The sequence below is a fragment of the Dreissena polymorpha genome, chromosome 1, assembly GCF_020536995.1.
Source record: "Dreissena polymorpha isolate Duluth1 chromosome 1, UMN_Dpol_1.0, whole genome shotgun sequence".
NCBI classification, from domain to species: domain Eukaryota; kingdom Metazoa; phylum Mollusca; class Bivalvia; order Myida; family Dreissenidae; genus Dreissena; species Dreissena polymorpha.
The window spans coordinates 13,467,393-13,494,747 of record NC_068355.1 but is presented as its reverse complement, the minus strand read 5'-3'; the positions used below and the strand labels follow the sequence as shown (position 1 = coordinate 13,494,747).

Genomic DNA, 27,355 nt, shown 5'->3' with positions numbered 1-27,355 from the left:
GTGTCATCCCAGATTAGCCTGTGCAATCCGCACAGTCTAATCATGGACAATTCTTTCTGCCTAAATTGGATTTTTTGCTAAGAAGAGACTTCATTTAAGCAAAAAATGTCATAAAAGCGGAAAGTATCGTCTTCAATAATGCAAAAGTTATTACAAAACTTGAACCAAGGTTAAAGTTTTGGGACGCACACAATAAATGACAGACAGACAGACAGGCCAAAAACAATATGCCCCCGATCTTTCCGGGGGCATTAAAAGCATGAAGTGGCACCGTTGGGCAGAATACTATGAGTAATTACACAAATTATGAAAATGAAGCTTGTCTGACATTTGCAGCTACAGACTTTAAAGCTTCGTCTACAGCTAAGTTACCTACACACAATAATAAACATTGAGCTGAGCAGCCCAAAATACAATCTCAAGGTATGTCTCCATGCTAGCTACCCACACACAATATTTGAATGCAATACATGTACCTCCAACTTTACTTCAGTTATAAACAGAAACAGTTGTTCAATTTTAAATACATGTAGCAGTGAAAATAAGCTTCAACTGACTCGTCCCTAATACAATCCCAAGCTGGGTTTCCATTCAAGCTTGCTAAATCCAATGTTTTTTCAAGATTTGTTATTGTAAAACTAGCATTGTTTCTGAAAACCACATACTAGTATATGGGGGTAGACTAAATATATTTGGGGTTATTCAAGAGCCATTATTCAGAATTGCTGCATGAAATTCGTCTGGTTGTCTAACTAGGTGGAGAATATCGGAATGAGAGAAGGAACAAAGCATATTTTGCTGATTTTCAGAATTCAAGAGCCATAATCATGTAGTACTTTAAGTGTTTCTGGCCTTGGTCCACATATTATACCCATACACATTTTAACCAAGTTTCATAATTATTCCATAACAAGAATATCAGTGAAACTGATAGATGCTCCCCGATGATGCGCTTTGTCAATGTATGTGTCTCTTATTAGCCTCGGTGACCTTGACCCCACTGACCTCAAACCAAATCAAAAGGTAGAGGTCAATGCAAGGTACCTACATGCCAAATATGAAAGCGATTGGTAAAGTATTGAAGGTGCTATGAGAAACGGTAGCAAAAGTGTGAAGGAAGTCAGGGAGTAAGTAAGTAAGAAAGGAAGGACAAACTGGCAACTATATGCTCCGCCAAAATTTTATTTCAGGGAGCATAAAAACTCTTTGAGTAATTGAGTGGACACCATCCACCGCCTGTCATAGATGTTCCCTTAATAAGCCCCATTTTTCTAAAAATAGCATATAAAAATGTCCTCGCCACCTTGAATGCAAAGGTGCATAGAATTGTCTCAGATAAATTCAATCTCAACACTCACGGAAACTGTTTTATATATAAATTTAATTACAAGTAAGTCCAGGGAATTAGTGTTGATTACATTTAAATTCAAAATTATATTTAATGGTTTATAATTTATTTCATTTTTTCAAAAATATGTTGAAACTGTTGTTTTTTTTATAATGACTATGTATGTACTTAACCTCCTGAATGTCAGATTTGCTTTTAAAACTGGAATCACATTTGCACCAGATTTTTCTCATGGTCCCAAGAGTGTTCTGTTTAAAATGGTTCTGCTGTTTTTACTGTGAAATCATTTGCAGACATTAATTTTTGGTCTATTTCATCAGTTGACCAATTGAGGAATTTAAGATCTGAACGAATAATTATGTCAAATGTGTTAACAAAATTAAGACTGAATTACCCTGTCCATGATAACTCTTTCCTAATTTTGACGCATAACATTTTCTGCAAAACGCAAATGCACTATTGAATGCAATGACTTTGTTTACGCAGAATAGACTAGCAACTCTATTACTAAATGTGTGTTTTTTCCAAAGGAGGGAAGCCCATAGTATTATTCATTTTTCCCCCATATATATGCTATATATATGGATAAAAAATATTAATAATACTATGGGCTTCCCTCCTGTGGTTTGGCAGCGATAGTTATTGCATAAGACTTATTGGCAATTGGCTTCTTTGTTTCAAACGCTTGTTTATGGTTATTTGGTCCAACTAATCCGCTTATCAAAATAATAAACTGGTCAATGGCATACAATAATAAGGACCATTACTATCACCTTATAATAAAAGAATACTTAATTGGCATGTGACAAACAGGCCCTACATCCTGCAAGTGACTCCCAAAGTATCCTACCACAAACATATCAGATATTGACTGACGCAATCAGAAATTGGCGAATTTTTTAAATGACAAAAAAAATAAATAGTTTCACAGTATCTGATATTGAAATCCTCTACAAACTAGATTATTACTCATTAAACGATCAATGCCGGTTCATATTGTATCTCACTGATACCTGCAGGTCTTTGAGGAAGTGTTTCACGTAATGTTGCTGCAGTTTCTCATTGGCATAGTTGATACACAGCTGCTCCAGACTGTTGGACTCAAATGCCTCAAAGCCATAGATGTCCAACAGGCCTTGGGAAATTGAGTAGAAAAGCGGCATTTTAACCCATTTATGCCTAGTAGACTCTCCCATCCTTCTATTTGGATCAACTTATTTCTAAAATTAGCTATGTCTAGTATATTTATTTCTATATTTAGAATATTTCTTACAGAAATTCTCTTAAGCAATCACGCAGACCTTGATGAGATGCTGCATCAAGGCCTTTTTTCTAGACGCTAGGCATAAATGGGTTAAGTCATAATACACATCTGATTTTCTTCGCAATAACAAGTAGAACAATTTATTAATTGATTTGTTAAAGATGGAAAAGGAAAATCTTCACAAATTAAAAACTTAACAAGTTGATTAAAACAAAATGTTTGTTGAAAATAAAAGTTAAGTGTCATTTTATAGAGAAGTTTGTATTCAATCTTTGGACATGCATTGCAAAATTAATCCATAAGTAATAGCGAGATCAAACAATGAAAGAATCATTATTCCAAGGAAAAATCACTGGAGCAGAACAATCTCATATGTGCATGTAAAGGCCCGGTCACACCGAGGTAATGGACAAGAAACAGACATAATAATTATTTTATCCGTTCGTGTCCGTTCTTATCCGTTTAATGTCCATTTCAAATCTGGTGAATCCGCTCCTTGTTCGGCAATGTCCGATGACATCCATTCCGTCCGTCAGGAAGTTTTGAGCATGTTCAAAATTTTCCACCGGATAAAATGGACAGAGACTTCCGTTCGATGTGCGGTCTTCATAGGTTAGTTTACGGTATGTTCGGAACTCGTGCGTTACACCTCCTCTACATATCCGGTTTATGTCTGTTAATGTCCAGTTGTCCTGGTCCACCAACGGACAACTACCGGACTAATACCTGACTTGCAACTGATAAACCGCACCGTTCTGGACACCTCACGCATATTCAACAGATAATAATGGACAGCTAACGTATACAAATGTGCGAGAAGTGTGGCGGAACAAAACTGTTGACATACATCAAACCGTAATTAGCCTTTGGGTCGAAGCATCATTTCATTTTGGTACGCTTTGTGAGGACATGTGCAATGGAGTGTTGTGCTCGCATTCAATGAGAGTGTCAAGCCACCCTCGTACAGGCCCAGATTGGCATTTTGGATGCTAATCTGGCCATGCATCGTCTTGCTCAAAAGAGCATGGAGACAGATGCAGTGCAGATGTTGGATCAGGGCTTGGCTGGGCCCCGAGCAGTGGCGTCAGTTCTTTCTGTATGGCATACTTATAGTCGAACTACGATGAGAGGACCAACGCGCATTCATCAACTTCATGAGAATGCCTGATAAGATGTTTGATAAGATTCTCGCGCAAGCGGGCCCAAGGATAACAAAACAGCGCAACAACTAAAGACTTCCAATTGTACCAGGGATGAAGCTAGCAATTGCGCTGCGGCATCTTGTGTCTGGTTGAAAGTACCATGATATGCAATTCGACTAGAGGGTATCCCATAACACTATTTCCGTTCTCGTGCCAGAAGTAAGTACCGATTAATTTACTATAGTGTTAAAATTAATTTAAAAAGGCTTCTTTTAGTCATTAATGTCTACTTATATCATCATTTTACATGAATTGCATTGTGTTCAGTTATTGGTATAGGATAAAAGGCAAATAGATGAGTGCCCAGTCACACTACAACACTAACCTCATAAATTGTATATTACCATTAGTACTGTCTTGTGCACATATCTTGAAATGCACACAGTTATAAGCACTGTTTATCAAGTAGTATATTTTTACTTAATCATCCACTCTCTATAGTCATGGATTATCTTTGTGTCATACACTTATAATCCATGCTAGCTTATCATACTGTGATATTTTACACGTCAGGTTTGTAAAGCAGTCATAGATGAGTATGCTGACGAGGTGATGCTGTTGCTAACAACAGCTGACGATTGGACGCAAATAGCCGATGGCTTCTGGGACAACTGGAATTTCCCCCATACTTTTGGTGCTATTGATGGCAAACATATTGCCTGCAAATGTCCACCAAGATCCGGGTCTACGTATTTTAACTTCAAGAAGTACCTCTTTGTTGTCCTGCTAGCTCTGGTGGATTCTGACTACAAGTTCGTCTGGGCTGACATTGGAGGCAGTGGTGCTGAATCCGATGCACAGTTGTGGAACAAGTCTGACCTGAAGGCAGCAGCTGAGAACGGAGACCGTGACCTGCCAGAACCTGAAGCTTTGCCACATGATACTGAGGATGTACCCTACTGTTTTTTGTACGTTTGTGTTCGATACTTTTCCGTTTCTCTCACGTTGGGAGAACATTTTGTCAGGTACTAATGCGCTACACTGTGGTTTAATCGGTAGAAGTCCGTTACTCGCATGGTAATATCCGTTAGCCGACCGTTAATCCGGTACATATCCGTTAAACGTACGTTTTTTCCCGTTTCATCACCGGTACTTGTACAGTCATTGTGTGTTTCCTATGCTTAACACACCGATTGCGAGAGTCTTGAGCGGCAGAGCAGGTAAATTTTATCACTGGATAACCAAAATCTGCATATTTTGTCCGTTTTATCCCCGTTACATATTCGTCAGTCGGTATGACCGGGCCTTAAGGAATTGTACTGTTTTAATTCTCTGTAAACGTGCATGCAGCATGCCTTTCAGATTTAAGTGAAGAGCAAAATAACATTTTCACAGATGGCAGAACTGAGAAACTTAAAAATTGACTTTTTAATGAACAAAGGGCAATAACGCCCTTAAACATTATAGGACTGAAACTACCTGACAAGTATTTCCATGTAAATCCTATATGGATGCTGCATGTCAAGGTTTATCAAATTTGGATGATTAGTATCTGAGAATGTAGCGCTGCAGTCAAGTGACATATTAATAAGGAAAGGTCAATAACTCCTTAAAACAATAATCGGAAGTACAACAACCTGACAAGGTTGCAAATGTCCACTCTCCAGGGACGCTACATATCAAGTTTCATACAATACGGACCATAAGTGTGTGTGATCTTACACAAAACAAAATGTATGATGTTCTGACAAAAAGACTGATGGTCCAATAGACAAACACAGACATCAAGGAGGTAGGAAACAATTGTCATGGAAGTTTGTGCAACATTAAAATTTGGACAACAGACAAAGTCACGAGATCATCTCCGTTGAGATCATAAAAACAACTCTTTATGTTTACCTATTGTATAGTCATAATCCTTTGGCTTTATCTGCCCATTTATAAAACTGGCAAGCCAATCAAATAGCCTGAAATCAAGAAAGAAATAACAGTTCTAGAAATAATAATAACACATAATAGTATATATGTAACTTCATTGTCCCATAAGTTGCATAAATTTATGAAAACAATCAAATATTTGAAGCCATCTACGTATTGGATTAAAAACACTGTTTCATGGTACTAAATACTGATAAGAAAACTTGATAATGACATCATTCAAAATCCTTTTTACCAATGAAGAAGAAATCATTGTTACATCGATCATACCAATTAACTTACCAGGTAAAGTTCAGTTTAAGTTGCATCAATTAAAAATCCCAAATACCAGTTAAAGAGAGTACGAATACACCCACATGCCACATTGACACAGAATATTTTGCATGTTGTCTTCACATAAAACAGTGGACACCATGCTAAATGTTTTAAATGCACTAAGTGACCCCCTGACCTAGTTTTTGACCTGGCATGGCCCATGCTTGAAATTTACCTCCACATCATCTAGATACAACTTCTGACCAATGGTGGTGAAGCTCAGATGAAAACTACTTGCATTAGAGAGCAGACACCACGCTGAATGTTTAAAACGCACTTAGTGATCCCATGACCTAGTTTTTGACCCTGCATGACCCATATTCGAATTAGACCTAGACATCATCTAGATACAACATCTGACCAAGTTTGGTGAAGATCGGATGAGAACAACTTGACTTCGAGAGCAGACACTTTATACGGACCGACAGACAGACACACAGACAAGCTCACTCCTATAAACCCCCCTAAACTTCGTTTGTGGGGGTACAACAACAACAAAGAAACAAAAACAAACATAACTCACCTTGAGTACACAAGTGTAGCTAGGCAGTCCCTCCGGCTGTTAGCCTCCCGTTCAGGTACTGGTTTGATGAAGACACTCAGACGCCGGTCTCCCCCAGACTTGATGTTGCGGTACAGCAACACCTGCTCTAGACTGGCAGTCTCTACTCCCAGTAGACTGGCCGCCTGCTGCAGACTGGTCTGGCTCACTGACAAACACAGCACATCATACAGGGTTTAATTTTCAAAAAAACATTAATTCCATCATACCATGTTCTTAATTAAAGAAAAATATTTATATTTCATATATTTAAACCAGTTTTTTAACAAACAAACTCTATTCTTAAGCAAATTGTACACATTTCATACAGTGTTATTTATTATTACTTATTATTTATTATTATTAAACTAGGATAACATCAAAGATGTGAAGTATAAGTAAAAAAAAAGGCAAATCAATGGAGAGTTTGTACATACTATATAGTCTATTGAATGCTTAGAAGGATTATTTTCATCGCCATTAGTTTACTCAAAACACATGCATTGATTAGCGATTAATTTGCATTTACATTTGAGTTGTATTATACAAACTGGGTCTGATGCCATAAGTGCAGACCAGTATGAATTTGCAAAAGCCAGTCAGGAACTACCCTGTCCACTTTTAAGTCACACAAAGCTTAGTGGTCTCATAAATGGACAGGGTAAGAGTAGTTCCTGACTGGTTTTCGCAAATGCATGCTGGTCTGCAGATATGCTGGCAGCATATGGCATCAGACCAATTTTGTATAACACTTTTAAAAAAAATGTAAAAAGTAACAACTTCACAACATAACGCTGCACACAATGCTACTTGATAATATAGAGTATATTTGTTGGATTCGGTGGATTATCGATTTTAATTCACGAGTGATCATAGAAAAGAATATTTTCACGAGTGGCGCAGCCACGAGTGAAAATATATATTTTCTATGATCACGAGTGAATTAAAGTCGATAATCCACCGAATCCAACAAATTTTCTTTTTATTTAATGCATTTTTCACAGTTTATATACATTGTTCAAGAGTTTAACTAAAGAATTTTGCTGGGATAATGACGTCATTTCGTCAAAAAAATGACGTCATTTCACAGTAAACAATGAAAATTATCGATAATTCTCACTGATAATTTTCACTGTTTGAAACAGTGAAATTATCAGTTTTAATTCACTGATATTTCTCTATAAACCACCGGAAAGCATTAAATAAAAATATATAACATTCTGCTAGTTGAAATAATTATACTTGTTAATTGTTTAATTGATTAACAGTGCTTTTATTTGAACATCTTGGAAATATGACCTTTACCTGTAAAATTTGTAATTTTAAGTTTTTATTTTACATTTAATTTTTAAAACATTGGTTGACAACCTAATAACATTACAAAATTATTGGAAAAAGTAAAAATCACATAGAAAATCAATAAAACTAATTTTGTTTCAACAAATAAATGACCATTCATTGAACAGCTCTATTACTAATAATTAAATCATCAATTTCAACAAAAGTGCCGTAAGTTATTTTTAGCATAAAACCAATACTGGCACATACTTGTATAAGTTGCAAAACCAAACAGTATCCCATTGTGTCAGATGAACACAAAATGGGGGGGGGGGGGGAATTCACCACAGCTATCCCATGAAAATTAGTGTCAAGGACTGAAATCTTAATACATGTAATACAATAATTGTCATATATTAACACAATCAATCTACTTTCTTCCATTCTAATTTTAAATATTTACAACAAAAAGGAAAACCACAAAACCAATGAAATAGCAAACAGAAAAATTGACAAGAAGTTCGAATACAACACAAGGTGGATGTATATACCTTCCAGGGCCATAAAGGCTGTGTCTAAGAACTGGTCATCTAGATTACAGAGAAGACTGTTTGCAACATTTAAATATTCCTGTTGAAAACAGTATAACTGCTTTGACTTAAGCATCGATGACTTAAAAACCAACACTAACTCATGTTTAAAGAGTTTTACTTTATTACTTTTTAGGCATTTATAAAGCTTGCCAATCTGAATACATGTAAGTGTGTTACTATATTGTTTCCTGTTTACTGTTCATATTTTTTATATGAAATATCAGAAACTTTGAAAAATATGTAAATATTGAATAATAATTGGCCTCTGGAAACACACAAAAAAGAACAAAAAAGCACAATCCTTTGATTTCAAGGATAATTTCAAATTAACTGAAGCAAAAACAACCCCGCACCCATAAACAAAGACAATAGGTTGTTGCCTTATTTCAACCATAAATGTAACAAATCACACACTCAGCAAAAAGATGTCACCCCATGACATCAGCCAATTTACTAGTCATATATAGGTGGTAAGCAAATAGTTTCAGTCCATTTACACGTAACGTTGATTACCATTGTCGTTGAGCAGCTCACACAGTTCCTCCTCAATGGCGCTGATCTTAATGTTACAAATAAACAGTATGGCCACCAGAACCTGAAAGATGGAAAAATATTACCAGGTGTTCTCGCACTGTTGGTACTTGTATTTGTATACTTATTTCCAGTTGTTTTTTTTATATATTTTTTTAATTAATTTGATTGAAACTTAACTGTTAGGTTTTGTTTTACAACTTAAAAAGATCATTTTAAACATCAAGATAATACTCTCTAGCTTTTAATAATCTACATTTTTACTAACAGTGACAATGACCTCACCAAACCAATCTCAAATGATACAGTCTACTTACAAAAGAAGAGTACTAAGAAGATTGGATCAAGTTTCACAAAATCATAAGATGTGTCTATACTGTAATGCAAATGTACATACATCAGTAATTTTCCACAAATTTATTTGAAATGAAACCGCAATTGAGGTCTATTTATTCCAATCACCTTGGTAACATCACGCTGGACCCCGTCTGAGAGGCCAATCTGTGTCATGGCACACAGGGTGGTGTTAAGGTCTCGGTGAGCGTGATGGTTCCTGACAGTAGGCAGCGTACAGAACGCCTCCTTACCCAGTCTACGGACCAGTTCACTTAGGGGAAGATCCAGGTCCGCAGAGAGGCTCTCCATTACCTAAGGGAACCAACAAATAGTCTCCATGTGAAACAAAAAATACTCCCCATTACAAACAGGAACTGAAAAATACTCTTAATCATACAATCATTGAAAATAACAAGAGATGTGTTTGTCAGAAACACAATGCTTCTTACTGCGCCACTTTGAAGCCATATATTTGACCTTTGACTTTGAAGGAAGACTTTGACCTTTCACCACTCAAGATGTTCAGCTCCACGAGATACACATGTATTCCAGATATCAAGTTGCTATCTTCAATATTCAATAAAAAGTTATGGGCAATGTTTAAGTTTTTCGGACGGACGGACAGACTGACTGACAGACGAACGGACTGATGGACAGTTCAACTGCTATATGCCATCCTACTGGGGGCATAAACATTCTCTCCATTACCTAATGCTATGGAACATAGAACGACTATTCATTACCTGTGAAAAAGAGAATTACTCCCCATTACATGCGGAAAATAGAAATACTATTCATAAACCATGGACAATACAAATATTATCCATCAACTAGGGAAAGTAATACCCAACAACCTTTAAAGCAGTTTTTTTTGTTGCATATAAAATTTACTTTAAATATAAGTAACTTTTTAAAACATTGCATTAACAGGTGAATTCCATAAAAAGTAAGTTATAAGTTTACCCATTCATAAGTTTTCGGGTAAGATTTATTGAAAAATATGAGATTAATTAAAAAATAAATAAATTACCAAAAGGTACTTATATTATGTGTACTATACCACCTGTGGTTAAGATATAAGATATACATATATAATCTTTCAAAACAAACAAGAGATGTGTTTGTCAATGCCCCCTACTATGCTGTTTTGAATGATTTTATTTTTTTTATCATTTGGTAGGTACAGATAATTTAAATTATTTCCCTTTAAAGCTTATTACTTCCCTTTGATTTGATGTTTTGACATTTGACCTTGAAGGATAACCTTGACTTTGACCTTTCACCACTCAAAATATGCAGCTCCATGAAATACACATGCCTGCCACATATCAAGTTGCTATCTGAAGGGACATATAAGTTATGAGCATTTTTGGAAACCTTAACGCGAAGTGTGCAGACAGACGGATGAACAGTCCGATCACTATATTAATCTTAGCTTAAATTTACTCAACATTTAATAACTGCACTTCAAAAAAAGCAAATTTCACAGGGCATATATCATGTTGCATTTTTTTATATAAATATTCAATGTGAATAACCCTGCCTCCTTTGAACATCAAATAGAGGCATATCCAATAAGGCACTTTATTTGAACATCAAATAGAGGCATATCCAATAAGGCACTTTATTCATGTAAGCACAATAGAGGCATATCCAATAAGGCACTTTATTAATGTATGCACATGGTGTACCTGCATATCTACTACATATTAAAATATGGCGCTTGTGTAAATGAAATTCTTAAACACATAGATCGGCAATATTGGCTAAAATCATATAAACAAAATAAGATGTTTGCGTTAATTGTGCATATGAAGAGACATATTGTTTTTTTGCCATCATGTCATAGGGTCAAACGTCCCAAAATAATGATGAAATGTCCCAATGCTGACAGAATTTTGGCATGTTTCATTGCAACCGGCTCCTGAGTCAATACTATATTTTAAAACTATTTTTTCGACATATGACTGAGTAATTGCAATGAAATTTAAAGATAATAGGCAATTATGAGAACAGGCAATAAGTTGTAATAATTTCATTTTTTAATAAATATATTTTAGTAGAGCTTTTAGGGCAAACATGTTTGAGTCCCAAAACTCATTGTCTCAGTTATCATCAATGGCAAATAACTCAGGCATGTAGCTTGATACAATACGCAGTGCAGCACATTATCTTAACTACCCGTATGCTTATCAGTTAAGATTACCTGGTAGAAGATGTGGAAGTTGGATTCATCTTGTGACTGATGTACCACGCGTGTCTTCTCCAAAAGATAGGTGTGAATTTCTGCTCCTACCATTTGACCATTCCTGTTTGCACAACAAAATGATTAACACATACTAACTGACAAAACTTGAAAATTAAAAGTGCAAACACCGTAATTTATTTGAATTTTCAGTCAAAGAAAGCACTTAATTTTTTTTATTTTTTGCTGGGACATTTTCTATCATTATTGAATTGTGTTTAACTTTCCGAAATGGTTGTTTCGTTTTGTCTATTTCAATATGAACATTTTCACAATATGTAAATAGAATGTGCAAATACAGTTTATATAACATAATAGAATATTCATGACATTTACAAGAAACAACTGTAAATTACAACATTCAGGCGGCAAGGTGAAAACATCAAACATGTGGAATTATATATTGACTTAACCGTGTTATGTTTAATAGTTACATGTATTTGGACCAAATTTACGAATAATAAGGCATTTTCTTGTAAAAGAGCATAATTAATTTGTACTCCAATTACTAAGTTCTGTGTTTGTCTAGTGTAATGTTACCATTTTTCATTGGTTTACCACTAAAGTTTACTTAACCAATGTTCTCAATTAGGCAACATGGTTAAATGGTTTTGTAAATAGGGAATTTGATCATTTAATTCAAGGCATTATAAGTTAACTATAAGGGCAGGGAGGGGCTTCGGAAGGGCAGGGCGGGGGTGCCCTTCCATTAAGGCCTTGCTGGAGCACTGTTAAGTTATCTTGGTCTATGGTTGTTGTTCAACATAAGTTGGTCTATTGAAGTTTCTTATTTGAGAAGTTTTTGTTTTAATATCAAGTGTTATTGGTGAGTGAACATCTGAGTACATTCACAAAAGTCTTGGATTTCAAAATGAATAACATGCTTTAATACACTGGCTGTGCATGATGCATTATCAACGGTGCTTGAGTTTCAAGTGGTATTTGATAGTCTTCAAAGGTTTTTAAAATGCCAGATTGTTCATATGTTGTAGTTTAAAGAAATCAGTTCTAAAACTATCAGTAAGAGTCACTCCGTCTACCCCATCTTGAGTTAAAATCTCCTTATCAAGATTGTTTCTAAATTTTTTCGTTTTGAACGGAAAAGTACGGGTCTTGGAAAGCATATCTTTGAAAAGCATGCCTGTTGAGGGAATGTAGACTTTACGACATTTAAGGTCACTGATGTCAATAAATTCAATAGTAAGGCCAAAAAAGCACATCAATATAAAAAATACATCATACTAAAATGAAGTCCAGAAATAATCCTATTATATTTTTTAATACACGTAACATTCCTTAACACTTAAAAACAAGCAACTGGTAAGGTTAAATACAGTTAACACACGAGACTGAAACATACAATACAATAAATATAAACCTTGAAAACTGGACTTTGATGAACTTGCCAAATCTGGAGCTATTATCATTGCGCTGGGTGACAGCATTACCAAATGCCTCCAGTATTGGGTTCGAGTCGAGGATTCTCTGTTCTATGGAGCTACACACCTGGTCTTGCTCCCTGAACGTATTTGAAGCAACAATAATAGCCATGTAATGCGAAAATGGTTCTTATGTATATGCAACTATGGTAGCTCAGGACAAGTTGATTGTGCGCTACGCTGGCTGCATGTGGCGTAAGACCTATTTTTGAATTTTGTGGCTCATAAAATGTAGGTTCATAAGAATAGTTTTCCAAAAAAAAAACTAAAACACAATGATTAATTTGTAAGTAAATTTTGCTATATATTATTTTCATATAAATAGTATTAAATTGTGCTTTATATGAAACAAGAGCACCGCCTTGCGGGTGCAGACCGCTCATCTATTTTCTTTTTAAAGGTGAATGGGCTCTCAATTTCAATCACAAAGGAGGGAGGAGTGGAGTGAAGAGGGGTGTATAGTGTGGGGGCGTGGACATTTATTACATTATTAAATGCAAAAAAAAAAAAAATAATCGAGGGGGGGGGGGGGGGATTCTTGGGTGCGATGGTTGGACAGTATTTCAAACATAAAATAATAAAAATAAATATTTGTGTTTTTTAACCGTTTAAAAAAAAAAAACATTTGGGGGTGGGGGGGTGGGGGGGGGGGTGGTAAAGTGTGAGGGTGTGGTGGTCATTTGTAAGATGATCTTAAAAAAAAAAAATATATATAGGGGGGGGGGGGGGGGGGTATAGTGTGAGGTTGTGGTGGTCATTTGTAAGATGATCTTAAAAAAAATAAAAAAATATATATATAGGGGGGGGGAGGGGGAAGGTATTCTTGGGTGCGATGGTTGGACGGTATTTCAAACATAAAATAATAAAAATAAATATTTGTGTTTTTTAACCATTTCAAAAAAAAAAAATTGGGGGGGGGGGGGGGGTATAGTATAGTGTGAGGGTGTGGTGGTCATTTGTGAGATGATCTTAAATTTTTTATTAGGGGGGGGATTCGGGGGGTATAGTAAAGTAGTAAAGTGTGAGGGTGTGGTGGTTATTTGTGACATGATCTTAGAAAATAAAAAATATTAGGGAGGGGGGAATTTGGCGGGGGGGGGGGGGGGGGGGGGGGTTATTCTTGGGTGCGATGGTTGGACGGTATTTCAAACATAAAATAATAAAATAAATATTTGTGTTTTTTAACCGTTTAACCGTTTAAAAAAAAACCAATTTGGGGGTGGGGTGGGGTGGGGGGTATAGTATAGTGTGAGGGTGTGGTGGTCATTTGTGAGATGACCTTAAAAAAAAAAAAAATTTAGGGGGGGGGGATTCGGGGTGGGGGGGTTTGGGTGGAGTCTATTGTGGTATGTCAGGTTAGAGTAGTTTTGTCAAAGTATCAATCAAATCTAATCATAATCTAATAATTTGACCTTGAAAGTCAAGGTCATTCAAAGGTCAAGGTAAAATTCAACTTTCCAGGAACAGTAACCTCATGATAGCATGAAAGTATTTGAAGTTTGAAAGCAATAGCCTTGATACTTTAGAAGTAAAGTGGATCGAAACAAAAAATTTAACCATATATTCAAAGTTACTTAGTCAAAAAAGGGCCATAATTCCGTAAAAATGACAACCAGAGTTATGCAAGTTGTCCTTTTACTGTACCCTTATGATAGTTTGTGAGTGTTCCAAGTATGAAAGCAATATCTATGATAGTTTAGGGGTAAAGTGGACCAAAACACAAAACTTAACAAAACTTTCAATTTTCTAAGTATAAAGGGCCCAAAATTCCGTCCAAATGCCAGTCAGATTTACATAACTTTGCCTGCACAGTCCCCTTATGATAGTTAATAAGTGTTGCAAGTATGAAAGCAATAGCTTTGATACTGTAGGAATAAAGTGGACCTCTACACAAAACTTAACCAAATGTTCAATTTTCTAAGTATAAAAAGGGCACATTATTCTGTCAAAATGCACGCCAGAGTTATCTTACTTTGCCTGCCCAGTCCCTCATGATAGTAAGTAAGTCTACCAAATTTTCAATGCAATAGCATTGATACTTTCTGAGAAAAGTGGACCTAAACGCAAAACTTAACCGGACGCCGACGCCAAGGTGATGACAATAGCTCATTTTTTTTTTCCAAAAAATAAATGAGCTAAAAAAAACATTTTAACAATTAAAATGTGATTTTACATTATGTGTATACTAGAATCATGTACATGTTTGTAAATGAAAGTATGGTACATACAATCCTAATGTCTCACCCTTTTCCAATCGCGACAAGTGTCAAATATCGCAGCAGATGCTTGGCAGAAACAGTCTACAAAAATAATACTTCATTACAACAATTATAATATGATGAAAATATTTACAGAAATATGCATTCTTACCACAACTATTACATGTACTCAAAACACTGAACCTAGCACTCAAACTGCCTCTCACCTTTCCTGAGCCACTTTCCCCACTGACGATTATACACTGATTGGCCTTACCCAACCCACGACACAGGTGCCTGAAGGCGTCTCCAGCTTTACTGTAGATGTGAGGAGAGTCCTGAAAATATAAAAGGGCAACTTATGTTCTCAAATAAGTTGACGTTAAATAACAAAAATGAGAGCTTTGTCAAAAAAGGGAATAAAAATATTACCCTGTTAACCAATACACCTTCACTTAGAGTTTAGTAGTAACAAGGGCTGTTTGTAAAACACGCATGCCCCCAAAATGGGCTGTCAGTTGTAGTGGCAGCCATTGTGTGAGTAACCATTTTACTGCTTCAGGTCAGTGACCTTGACCTTTGACCTAGTCCACTGAAAATCAAAAGGGGCCATCTGCCAGTCATGATCAATGTACCTATGAAGTTTCATGATCCTAGGCCTAAGCATTCTTGAGTTATCATCTGGAAACCATTTTACTGATTCGAGTCACTATGACCTTGACTTTTGACCTAGTGACCTGAAAATCAATCAGGGTCATCTGCCAGTCATGATCAATGTACCTATGAAGTTTCATGATCCTAGGCTTAAGCTTTCTTGAGTTATCATCAAGAAACCATTCTACTGTTTCGAGTCACTGTGACCTTGACCTTTGACATAGTGACCTGAAAATCAATAGGGGTTATCTGCCAGTCATGATCAATGTACCTATGAAGTTTCATGAACCTAGGCATAAGCATTCTCGAGTTATCATCCGGAAACCATTTTACTGTTTCGAGACACTGCGGCCTTGACCTTTGACCTAGTGACCTGAAAATCGATAGGGATCATCTGCCAGTCATGATTAATGTATTACTGAAGTTTCATGATCCTAGGCATAAGTGTTCTTGACTCTTGAGTTATCATCTGGAAACCATTTTACTGTTTCGACTCCCTGTGACCTTGACCTTTGACCTACTGACCTGAAAATCAATAGGGGTAATCTGCCAGTCATGATCAATGAACCTATGAAGTTTCATGATACTAGGCCTAAGTGTTCTTGAGTTATCATCCGGAAACCATTTTACTGTTTCGAGTCAATGTGACCTTGACCTTTGACCTAGTGACCTGAAAATCAATAGGGGTCATCTGCCAGTCATGATCAATGTACCTATGAAGTTTCATAATCCCAGGCCTGAGCGTTCTTGAGTTATCATTCAGAAACCATATTACTGTTTTGAGTCACTGTGACCTTGACCTAGTGACCTGAAAATCAAAAGGGGTCATCTGCCAGTCATGATCAATGTACCTATGATTTTTCATTATCCCAGGCCTAAGTGTTCTTGAGTTATCATTCGGAAACCATTTGGTGGACGGACCAACAGACATGACTGTGCAAAACAATATTCCCCCTCTTCTTCAAAGAGGGTCATACAAATATTATCTTGTTTAATCTATGTTTAAAAAGGAAAAACGATGTTGACTTGATGAGTTTTTAACAATAAATGCAATTCTTGATAAAATTGGTACTTATACACTTTATTTTTGCGAGCAATCAGTGTTGGATATTGAATAAACATCAAAATAACCTGTCCAATGTTTCAACTGTTTTTATCATAAGTGAGATAAAAGTGTCAATAACATCTTTGCTTATAGCCCCTACTCCCCACAGTTTGCTAGTTAAAATTCGCTGAGTAAAACAAAACACGAGTGCCACTTATCAAAACGTACTCCTGTTTGTAACTACAAAGGTACTGATCTTTTGCAATATTACTTTGTTAACAAATTATTTATATTACCGTCAATGGTGAGGCATGTTTTTTAACTAGTCTCAAGCGCAAGTTGTCAGTATGTCATGAAAAACGCAAAATCGCACAAATTGTTCAATGAAAAGATAACAAAATTCAGGTTAACCTTTTTCAGAAAAATATAATGTTTTGGAAGGTTAACCGGTTAACCTCTTGCATCCCTTATATATAGTAGTAGTGAGTTTGCTAAACAAATTGCTATGTTCAAGGGCACAACAAAACCAGCAGCGTGTGGATTACTGGGCAGGGAGATACATATTTCAAGATTCCATTCAATGGCTTGAGAAATGAAGAAGTAGTTAGTTTCTCAAACGTATTAAATTTGATGCATAAAAATGGCTTCTTTCAGAGCTTATTACTCAGAAATGTGGGGATCACTATGAGTGAAAACTGCGTCTCGCGCATCTACACTTCATTGCGATAACATTTTTTAAGTTTTGAATTGCTTGCAAAATATGGAAGACATTCAAGTCAAGAACTCAGAGTATTATCTGTTTACAGGCCCACAAACCAACAAACTGACAAGTGTAAATCCTATAAACCACTCTCAAACTTCATTTGCAGTGTATAATAAGTCAGTTTTTATAAAAAAAGGGTACAAGTAAAAATTGCAAGTTTGCATATTGGTTATTACTCTGATCGCATGTGAAGCAGCAAATGATCATAAATCTGTGTTTAGAAACCATACAAGTTCCCGATTGGTGCTAGATAGCCCATTTTAAGAAGGTGAAGGTCAAAGTAACGGCTGGTGTTTTGGGTGGAAAAAAAATGGCCATGCGAGATTTGATTTTACAAGTGGAATAGAGGATGTTGATAATCAACAGCTGTGTTAGTATGCAATTTTACAATTTTGCTGCAAGCCAAAATGTTAAAATATATTGACTGATTTGCAGGATTTTGATTTGGTGCAATGTACATCCCTTGTCATAAACGGATATACAAAGAGAGGCCTGTCCGGACACAGGCCAATCACTCAATCATAGATTAGTATATGCCTTCATCATCATCATCATCATCATCATCATCATCATCATCATCATCATCATCATCATCATCATCATCATCATCATCATCATCATCATCAGTAATTGCATCCCTCTAACTAGAGCATTCTCGCAATGAAGATAGAACTGTGCGTATGCAGCAGACAGGTCGGACTTTATGAGGGCAAACCAGTTAAATAAAATCTTCAAGACTCAGACTGCACATTTCAGTACAGATATGTTCTGAGTGCAGTATGATACCTCTGTATTTTCATGATAAGCCATCACAAGATCGCGGCTGTACAAGTTCTGGATTTCCTTGAAAGGGTTTATGGCAATCACTGTGCTGCCCGCGCTGGTGTAGAACAAGTCATGAGCAAACCTTTCATTCAGGCAACATAGAACTGCAAACAAAACATGGAAGACAAGATTTTGCTTAAGTTTTGTAAAAGCCATTTTTGGCAAAAGGAAAACCCCTAAGAGATATAAAATAACATTATTTTATATTGCAAACAAATATTTTTTTCTCATACGAAATTCAGTTAAGAGTCAACATGGATTTTTGTTAAATAGCTTTGAAACTGACTGACAAACAAGAACAGACTAAAAATGCAATTAGCTATTTATAAAGGAAATAATGACAGAGATCTCATTTAAAAAACTGTACTGCACTGTCAAAAGTGTTTCTATGAGAAAAGCTTCTAATTTGATTAGAATGTTCTACGAATATAAACAGACTTTTGGTAAAAAATCCCCAAACTTCTCAACTACCTGAAGCTTGGTTGATAGGTGCAAGCTGTATTAGATTGTCCACTGACAGCAAACGCTGGTCAGAGCTTGGTAACAATGTATCACATTCATGTACTGAGGTCTCCTACAAATAAAAAAGGCAATGTATAGTGCAAATCGGCACATCTTTGATAGTAACAGAACATGTTTTAAAAGTGCATTCATGCTCATATTCTCATGTATTATTTAATATATTGTTATGTAATCTTTTTATCAATTCATAACACAATCTGAAAAACCTGGGTGATGTTTGACCCTGTGTCTATTTACAAAATATGTAGTTATGTTAGCATGCAGCCGAATTATTGTCAGTGTCCATAAGTAAATAAATAAATAAATATATAATTATATTGTCAGACTCATATATTCAATATTGTCATGTAATTGAATATTGAGTGCACACTAGATACTTGGTCATCATTCACTGACTCTCTTTTGGAAATGTCACAAGTACAGTCAAAACCCAATGATTTGAACTCATGTGGCTCCATTTTCCGGTTGGCTCAAATGGGGACAGTAAAATTTGATCTGGAAAATTTGCGATGTTTTGACTAAAATTGGAAAATTAGTGTTATTGTTGTTCTGCTTAAAAATGCTTCAAAATGAGAATAAAGTGTTTTCAGTATTCTTGTTACTGAGTATGAACTTAAATGGATGGGAGATGAACAAAATATTGATTGAAATCTTTTCCATTGGGAATTTTAAGCTCACATTTGGGAAAAATATATACTTTTTATGCCCCCGGATGGAATGATCTGGAGTTTATAGCTTTTGGCGGTCAGTCTGTCTGTCATTGTATGTGTGTGCATGTGTGTCTGTCCCATAAACTGTAACCTTGGTCATAAATTTTGCAATATTGAAGATAGCAACTTGATATTTGGCATACATGTGTATCTCATGGAGCTGCACATTTTGAGTGGTGAAAGGACAAGGTCATCCTTCAAGGTCAAATATATGGCTTCAAAGCGGCATAGTAGGGGGCTTTGCGTTTCACAAACAGAGCTCTTGTTTCGATTGGGAATGGGGCCGATTACCGGACCAGTTTTTTTTAAATGAAAAAAACACTAGCCCTGTTTTCACTTTGACACTCTTGTGACACTTGGAGCATGGATTTTTACAGCCAGATTAAGGTCATAAAACTTGGCAGATGCATACCTGAGTGCAATGGACCATAACATTTGCTCAATTGGGTAAATAACCATGTATGAAAATTGTTGGACAAAAACAATGGATTCACCCAAAAGTACTTGAAACAGTTTGTCTTATTAAGGAAGCACAATGTTTAATGTTTTAACTTTTTCGTTCTATCATTTCAGGCAAGAATTAGTAAAGCTGTGAAATTATATTTATTTCAAAGCAGAAAAAGAGTTTATCACTATATAATTATTGTATATTGATGTATTGCTTTTATTTCAAAATAATTGTAATTTTCTGACACATTCATTTTTGTCTCTAAAGTTTTGGATACATGTATTTTTTTTAAATATTTTTTGTATTTAAATTGTCAATCACAAACAAAATAAATGATTTCTAAGTGTCCGAAAACTTACAGTTATTATGGTACATTTATAATATGTTATTTGTTTTATTATATGTGTTACTGTTTTAAAATATGCATAAATACAAATAGTAATTTTATATTTGGTTCTTATTAATTCAACAGCAGTAAATAGTACAGAGTTTAGGCAGTTTGAATAATTTTTAAACAAAAAATGTAAACATATTGGCAATTTATGTAAGTAACCATAAGTTCATGTAAGTAAAAATAAATATATTAGAAATTGGTTGGCGCCTATTGCAGATGGCTCAAACTTTGGTCGTAAACCCAGCGAGTTCCAGCAATCGAGTTTGATTGTACTTGCTTTTGACATTAACCCATTTATGCCCAGTGGACTCTCCCATCCTTCTAAATTGGATCAATTTATTTCCAAAATTAGGGGTGTCAAGTATATTTATTTCTATATTTTGAATATTTCATAAAGAAATTCATTTAAGCAAACAGCGCAGACCCAGATGAGACGCCGCATTATGCGGCGTCTCATCTGGGTCTACGCTGTTTGCAATGTCCTTTTTTCAGGACGCTAGGCATAAATGGGTTAACTGTATATTATAAATATATTTTATATGTTTCCACATAATCAATCACCTCAGTGTGTAAAACTGCAACAGTGCACTTGTCATCTTCCACCATTAGCACTTTACCCTTAAGCCAAACAGACTGATTATCTGGAAGATAAACTGCCAACCCTGGGACAACAGACATGGTAATTGGTATTTGGTCTAGATGTCATCAAACCTGAAATAAAACAAAAGCATCAGTTAGACTGATAAGTGCTCTCATTATGCCTGTGGGGGCTTCTTGAAGTTATCTTTGGACTCGTGTTCAGACCATTTATACTTTTTTGTGTAGTACTTTGACAGTTGTATATTGTTAATAAATTGTATCATAAATAGAGAGTATTTTTAATTTCTGAATCTGAGGTGGAAGCAGGCCATATATATACAATGTGGCAACATTAGCCAAAAAAGTAGCAAGACACCAAACCAAGACTATGGAAAACTCTATTCAAATAGACATTTTACACAAATTAAACATACATACAATGATGCTTGATGAGCTACATTTGGTTGTAATCGGTTCTTGGTCGTTTCGCCCTAAAACCTGTTCGCCCTAGGTCACCCTGAGTTGTTTTGCCTTCTATCGTTTCGCCCTTACAAGTGGGTTGTTTTGCCCTAATTCAATTCTTATAGAATATTATGGTTTTGTAAATGTTTGTTTCGGTTTGAATAGTATTTGTTTTACATATATGGGAAATTAAGATAATTTGAATATGACAAATTTTATTATTGCACAATTATCCGTTTGATTTTAATTTCAAGTAATTAACAGAAACATTATGATACATTATGTTACAAACTAAGTATCACAATTAATTAGTTTGGCAGAGGTATGATGCATTGATTTCCCAATTAAAATAATTTCTGGACCAATTACAATTATCAAACAAACTTAGATTGGAAGACATCTGTGATCAGACAGGGCCCTCAATCTATCAAATCTGCAGCCGAATTTCGGCGGCAGGCTCCCACCTGAAAAGTATACTTTTTTCCCCTTTTGGGGGGAAAAATTCCCCCTAAAAAAAAAAAAAAAAATTTTTTTTTTTTTTTTTATAGAAAGATGTGTCTCATGATAATTATATCTCAATTCTATTTCAATTTAATCGTTTCAAACATACTAAATTATGAAAAATGCAATGAATATAGTGCAAACATGTACAAATCAAATAATGAGAGAGTAAGTAAAAAATTCCCCCAAAAAGGGAAACGCCGCGAAAATTCCCCCTCCTAAGGGCTGCGGACCCCTTCCCCCAAAGTAGTGTGAGGGCTCTGTCAGATGATTGGCTAATTAATAGCAAAGAAAATTTTAAAGACCATATTTTAAAGGCGTTATATTGATTTTATAAACGTTTATCCAGTTTGCATCTTTTGATCTCAAGATATTATCCGAAAGTGTATATACTATATGCAAAGCAACTTGGCTATGGCATCGTCATTCGTGAATTTAAATATCGACACGTTCTTATGGCAGACAAATTGTGTATTTCGTGTGATCAGACAGTCACACCTCGCCAACGTGCCATCACATGTGATTAAGGGGACAGATGGCAACATCGGACTATGATACAAATCCAAATATATGAAATATAAATAACTTTGTAGTTTGTTATATTTCAAAGTGTCTCTAGTGTTGAACATAACGCCTCATTTGGATGACAACATACCTGAAGCAAAAGACACAGTAATAAAGATAATATAATACTGTATTAAACAATATCCCTTCTTCTTTTGCCAAGTAATGGCCACCTTCAACTGATTGAAGATTATTGCCATGGTGTGCATTAGAGATAAAGAAAAGAGAAAGTGAGAGTAAAAAAGTGAAGTATATACAGTGTGAGATAAAAGCGGAGGGGAAGTTAGATAAAGTGTTTGGCTAGTTGAGATCTGAAGATCTCAACTGAGCCAGCTGACAGTATATCTGGTGGAAGTTTGTTTCATTCCCTGATGGTTCTCGGGAAGAATGATTGTTGGCGATAGAGCGTTCTGCAGAATGGGATGTGAAAGTAGAATAAGTTGTTTGTTGGTTCGGACTTGTTCAGATTTGGCTTGAGACGATTTTTGGATGGAAAGTGTACAAGATTGTTTACAATTTTATAAAACATTATGAGTCGTGCTTCTTTGCGTCGGTCTTCTAGTGATTTCCACTGGAGGTCTTTCAGCATGTCTGTAACGCTTGAGCGATTTTTGTATCTGTTTTTGACGTATCTGGCTCCTCAACGTTGGAACATTTCCAGCCTATCCGTCTCACCCTTTTTATATGGGTCCCAGATGGTGCAGGTATATTCCAATGAGGGGCGGACGAGTGTCATATATGCTTGTTCTTTGATGGCTGTGGATGCAATGTTCAGGTTTCTTCGGATGAAGCTTAGGTTTCTGCTGGCTTTACTACTGATGTTGTTAATGTGTTCGCCCGAGTCTAGCTTTTCATTCAATGTACATCCAAGGTATTTGATTGATTTGACATGTTCTAAAATATGGTTTTGGAGTTTATATTGATGGATGAGGGTTTTGCGCTTGCGGGTTATTGAGATGACTTGGCATTTTTCTGGGTGAAATTCCATTTTCCATTTATTTTCCAACGATGCTAGTTTGTTTAGGTCTTCTTGTAATTTTATGCAGTCTGTGTCTCCTGATATGGTGAGGTATGCAATGGTGTCATCAGCAAAAAGTCGGACCGTAGATTTAAGGCCGTCTGGGATGTAATTTATGTAGAAGAGGAAGAGGGATGGGCCGAGGACAGATCCCTGGGGGATGCCAGAGTCGACTTGTACTGTGTCTGAGGATTCGCCTTCTAGCACGACCTTCTGCGTTCTGTTTGTAAGGAATGCTTGGATCCAGGCTAGGGTCTTTCCTTGTATGCCATAGTGTTCAAGCTTGTGAAGGAGGAGGCTGTGGTGTACCTTGTCGAACGCTTTCGAGAAGTCCATTACAAGGACATCAGTTTGGTGGCCATTCTCCATGTTTTGGGTCACGTCATGTTGGGTGAACTCCAGGAGCTGGGTTTCGCAAGATCTGCCCTTCCGAAATCCGTGTTGTAGTGGGTAGAGTAATTTGTTTGTTTCAGCACGTTTCATGATGTTGCTGGTAACAATGTGTTCTAGGAGTTTGCAGCAGATGCAAGTTAGAGATATTGGCCTGTAGTTAGCTGGGTCATTTTTGTTTCCTTTTTTGAAGACTGGAGTTACGTTCGCCTTTCGCCAGTCGTCTGGGATGGTTCTGGTGTCCCATTCAGCTTGTGACAAGCTAAATATAAATTCTTTTAAATCGATTTTTGTATACAAACAAGGGCGAAAGGACCCTGGATTTAGGGCGAAACGACTCAGGGCAAACAGGAATTAGGGGGAAACGGCTCAGGAGCTAACGGGAATAAGGGAAAAACGACCCGGATTTGTTGTAAACCAAATGTGGCTAATATAATATTCACATGGCCATGGGCAATTTGCTACGGATGGGGGGGGGGGGGGGGGGGGCACTTCAAAGTTTAAGTAAAAACTTTTTGTTTATGCGGTCAGATATTGTGTTTAACAATAAAATTTTCCACATTTAAATGCGGTATTCCATGGTTTACAGGATTCGACATTAACTTTTTTTACAGCCAGACCATTGGACCAGCTCCTCTTAAAATGTACTAGCCCTAATCTGATGTCTACTAGGCCATAAATGACATAGCAAATAAACAGAATTGTGTCGTGTAACTGTTTAATCAGGTTTTATCAGAAAATAATAAGTGAACACAAGAAAGTTATTTTGATGCACAGAGTAAAAAAAAAATTAAACTATTTAACAACATAAATTGTTTGTTGTAATTTCACTGTTTATCACCAGTTAAACAAATGATGTCTGTACAGCAGGTGACATTTATTAAACGTTATCAAATTCTGGCCTCCTTGACCGCTGTGCTCCATGCTACCACAGCTCCAATGCCCTTTTCCATCATAATCTGTGCCAGTTTTACCGTCGGATTTTTCTTTATTAACTTATTTGTCGGACGAAAATCCAATCTTGAACAAAGTCACTCTTTAAATTACATTCTCTAGTCTTCTACGCCAAGATGTTTACATTGACGATACCGATTTTCGATAGAAGTCATAAAAACATGATGCAAAGTTCTACGACACTGCAGAAAATCATTAACTATTTCAGTGCTGGAACCGAATTTTGAAGGTCTTTGAAAACAGTTTGGATCCAGATGAAACGCCACAGAACGTGGCGTCCAATCTGGATCCAAACTGTTGCTTTTCTGATAGTATTCTTTGAAAAAAATTGAAGAAAATGCTAATTTTAGAAATTCAACAGACAACATTTTAGCAGACTACAATTTCCCAGCATGCAAAGGGTTAAAGGGATCTTTTCACGCTTTGGTAAATTGACAAAATTGAAAAAAGTTGTTTCAGATTCGCAAATTTTCGTTTTAGTTATGATATTTGTGAGGAAACAGTAATACTGAACATTTACCATGGTCTAATATAGCCATTATATGCATCTTTTGACGATTTTAAAACCTAAAAATTATAAAGCGTTGCAACGCGAAACAATTGAATAATTTGGAGAGTTCTGTTTTTGTCGTTAAATTTTGTGAAACTACGAAGATTGCTTATATAAGGTATAAAATACGTCAAGTAAGTGTACTCAGCGGAATAGCTCAGTAGGCTAAAGCGTTTTTACTTCTGGACTCTGGCAGGACTCCAGGGGTCACTGGTTCGAAACCTGGTCCAGGCAATGTTCTTTTCCTTTTTTTAATTTTATTCTTGATTTTTTACTGGAGCTTTTACGATCCAATGTTTACATTTATCGATATAAAGCATTTAATGAATAAGTTAAAAAATGCCAAAATCCAGGGTTCGACACTAAGGCACGTCCGACAGACATTGTCTAGTAAGATCGGTGGTCGGGCTAGTAAAACTGCGGGCTAGCTTGTCCGACTGGTCGTACATAAATTAAAAAAAATCTATACTGATTCATATAACTATAAATAATTGCTGTGAAAACCTTTACTTTTAATCTGTAAAATTACTCTTGAATCCGTTATTTACATTAAAACAAAACTAGTATATTTAAATAAACGCGGAGCATTCACATGATTCATCGCTATTTTTAGACGCAAAGGAGAGCTTCCTGCAGAAATTGCTTGTTTCAATTGGTCAAGTTGTAATGAATATTAATGATTTTCTGCAGTGTCGTAAAACTGTAGAGCATGATTTTACGTCTTCTATCGAAAATTGGTATCGTCACTGTAAACATTTTTGTGAAGCAGACAAGATAATGTAATTTAAAGAATGGCTTTGTTCAAGTTTGGATTTTTGTCCGACAAATCAGTTAATGAAAAAAAGAATCCGACGCCTACCTGACACGAAACGTAAATATGAAGAAACAAGAAAACGTCAATTTTATCCTAGATGGAAAATCGAGTCAGTTCCCATGGCTTGAATTTGACGAAGAAAAGCAAAAAAAAGGGTTATTTTATTGTTTTACTATAAGCATAAAAAATCTGGTGTTCACTGATAATTTACTGATAAATCCTGATTAAACAGTCACATGACACAATTGTGTTCATTTGCTATGTCATTTATGGTCTAGTAGACATCAGGTTCGGGCTAGTACATTTTAAGAGGAGCTGATCGGACGGTCTTGCTGTAATAAAAGTTAATGTCGAACCCTGAAATCTGTGAAAAGGCACCTTTAATATTTATGACAACTTTACCAATGGAAACAAGCTATTTCTGCGGGAAGCTCTCCTTCGCGTCTAAAAATAGCGATGAATCATGTGAATGCTCCGCGTTTATTTATATACGCTAGTTTTGTTTTGATGTAAATAATGGATACAATAGTTATTTTACACATTAAGAGAAAAAGGTTTTCGGTTAGTTATATGAATCAGTATAGATTTTGTATGTACAACCAGTCGGACAAGCTAGCCCAGTTTTACTAGCCCGACCACCGATCTTACTAGACAATGTCTGTCGGACGTGCCTTAGTGTCGAACCCTGAGTTTATTAAATGTAAACGTCTGGTATTAAATAAAATTGATACAGCGAGGTGACAATTGCTATTTGCTTAAAGATTTCCGACAGATTGTTGACATGTGAGGCTCCATAATTATTGAGAAGTTTACCTTTGGAAATACCTGTGGATAGAAATAAAAGCACATGTTTGACATGATGTTAGTGTCATGTTATGGTGTTATGTTTCAAAAATGGCGCTGACAGATTTTGAACAAGGCGCTTGCATTTCAATGTTTACTTGACTTAGTCTGTGTTGCAAGCGCATCTACGACATGGTCTTGGTAAAGAATA

The 27,355-nt window shown here is 36.0% G+C and overlaps 3 protein-coding genes across 5 annotated transcripts in view; 1 reads left to right on the top strand and 2 right to left on the bottom strand.

Moving 5' to 3' along the window:
- LOC127871385 (unconventional myosin-XIX-like) overlaps window positions 1-27,214 on the bottom strand; it is a 200,443-nt gene extending 173,229 nt beyond the window's left edge. The window contains exons 1-7 of one of the 2 annotated variants that reach the window (XM_052414278.1): window positions 27,175-27,214; window positions 21,091-21,240; window positions 18,927-19,029; window positions 18,417-18,559; window positions 15,396-15,506; window positions 15,215-15,270; window positions 12,910-13,050 (exon numbers count right to left, since the gene is read on the bottom strand). In XM_052414278.1, the coding sequence (XP_052270238.1) occupies window positions 12,910-13,050; window positions 15,215-15,270; window positions 15,396-15,506; window positions 18,417-18,559; window positions 18,927-19,029; window positions 21,091-21,207 (671 nt within the window). In that variant the 5' untranslated portion in view covers window positions 21,208-21,240; window positions 27,175-27,214. The remainder of the gene's footprint in view (window positions 1-12,909; window positions 13,051-15,214; window positions 15,271-15,395; window positions 15,507-18,416; window positions 18,560-18,926; window positions 19,030-21,090; window positions 21,241-27,174) is intronic. The other variant, XM_052414267.1, reaches the window with a different exon arrangement.
- The window catches only part of LOC127871717 (putative tricarboxylate transport protein, mitochondrial), a 195,683-nt gene that overhangs the window by 119,878 nt on the left and 48,450 nt on the right, over window positions 1-27,355 (bottom strand). The gene's annotated exons all lie outside the window — the stretch shown is intronic.
- LOC127871640 (glutathione S-transferase theta-1-like) overlaps window positions 1-27,355 on the top strand; it is a 163,409-nt gene that overhangs the window by 130,613 nt on the left and 5,441 nt on the right. The window lies entirely within an intron of this gene.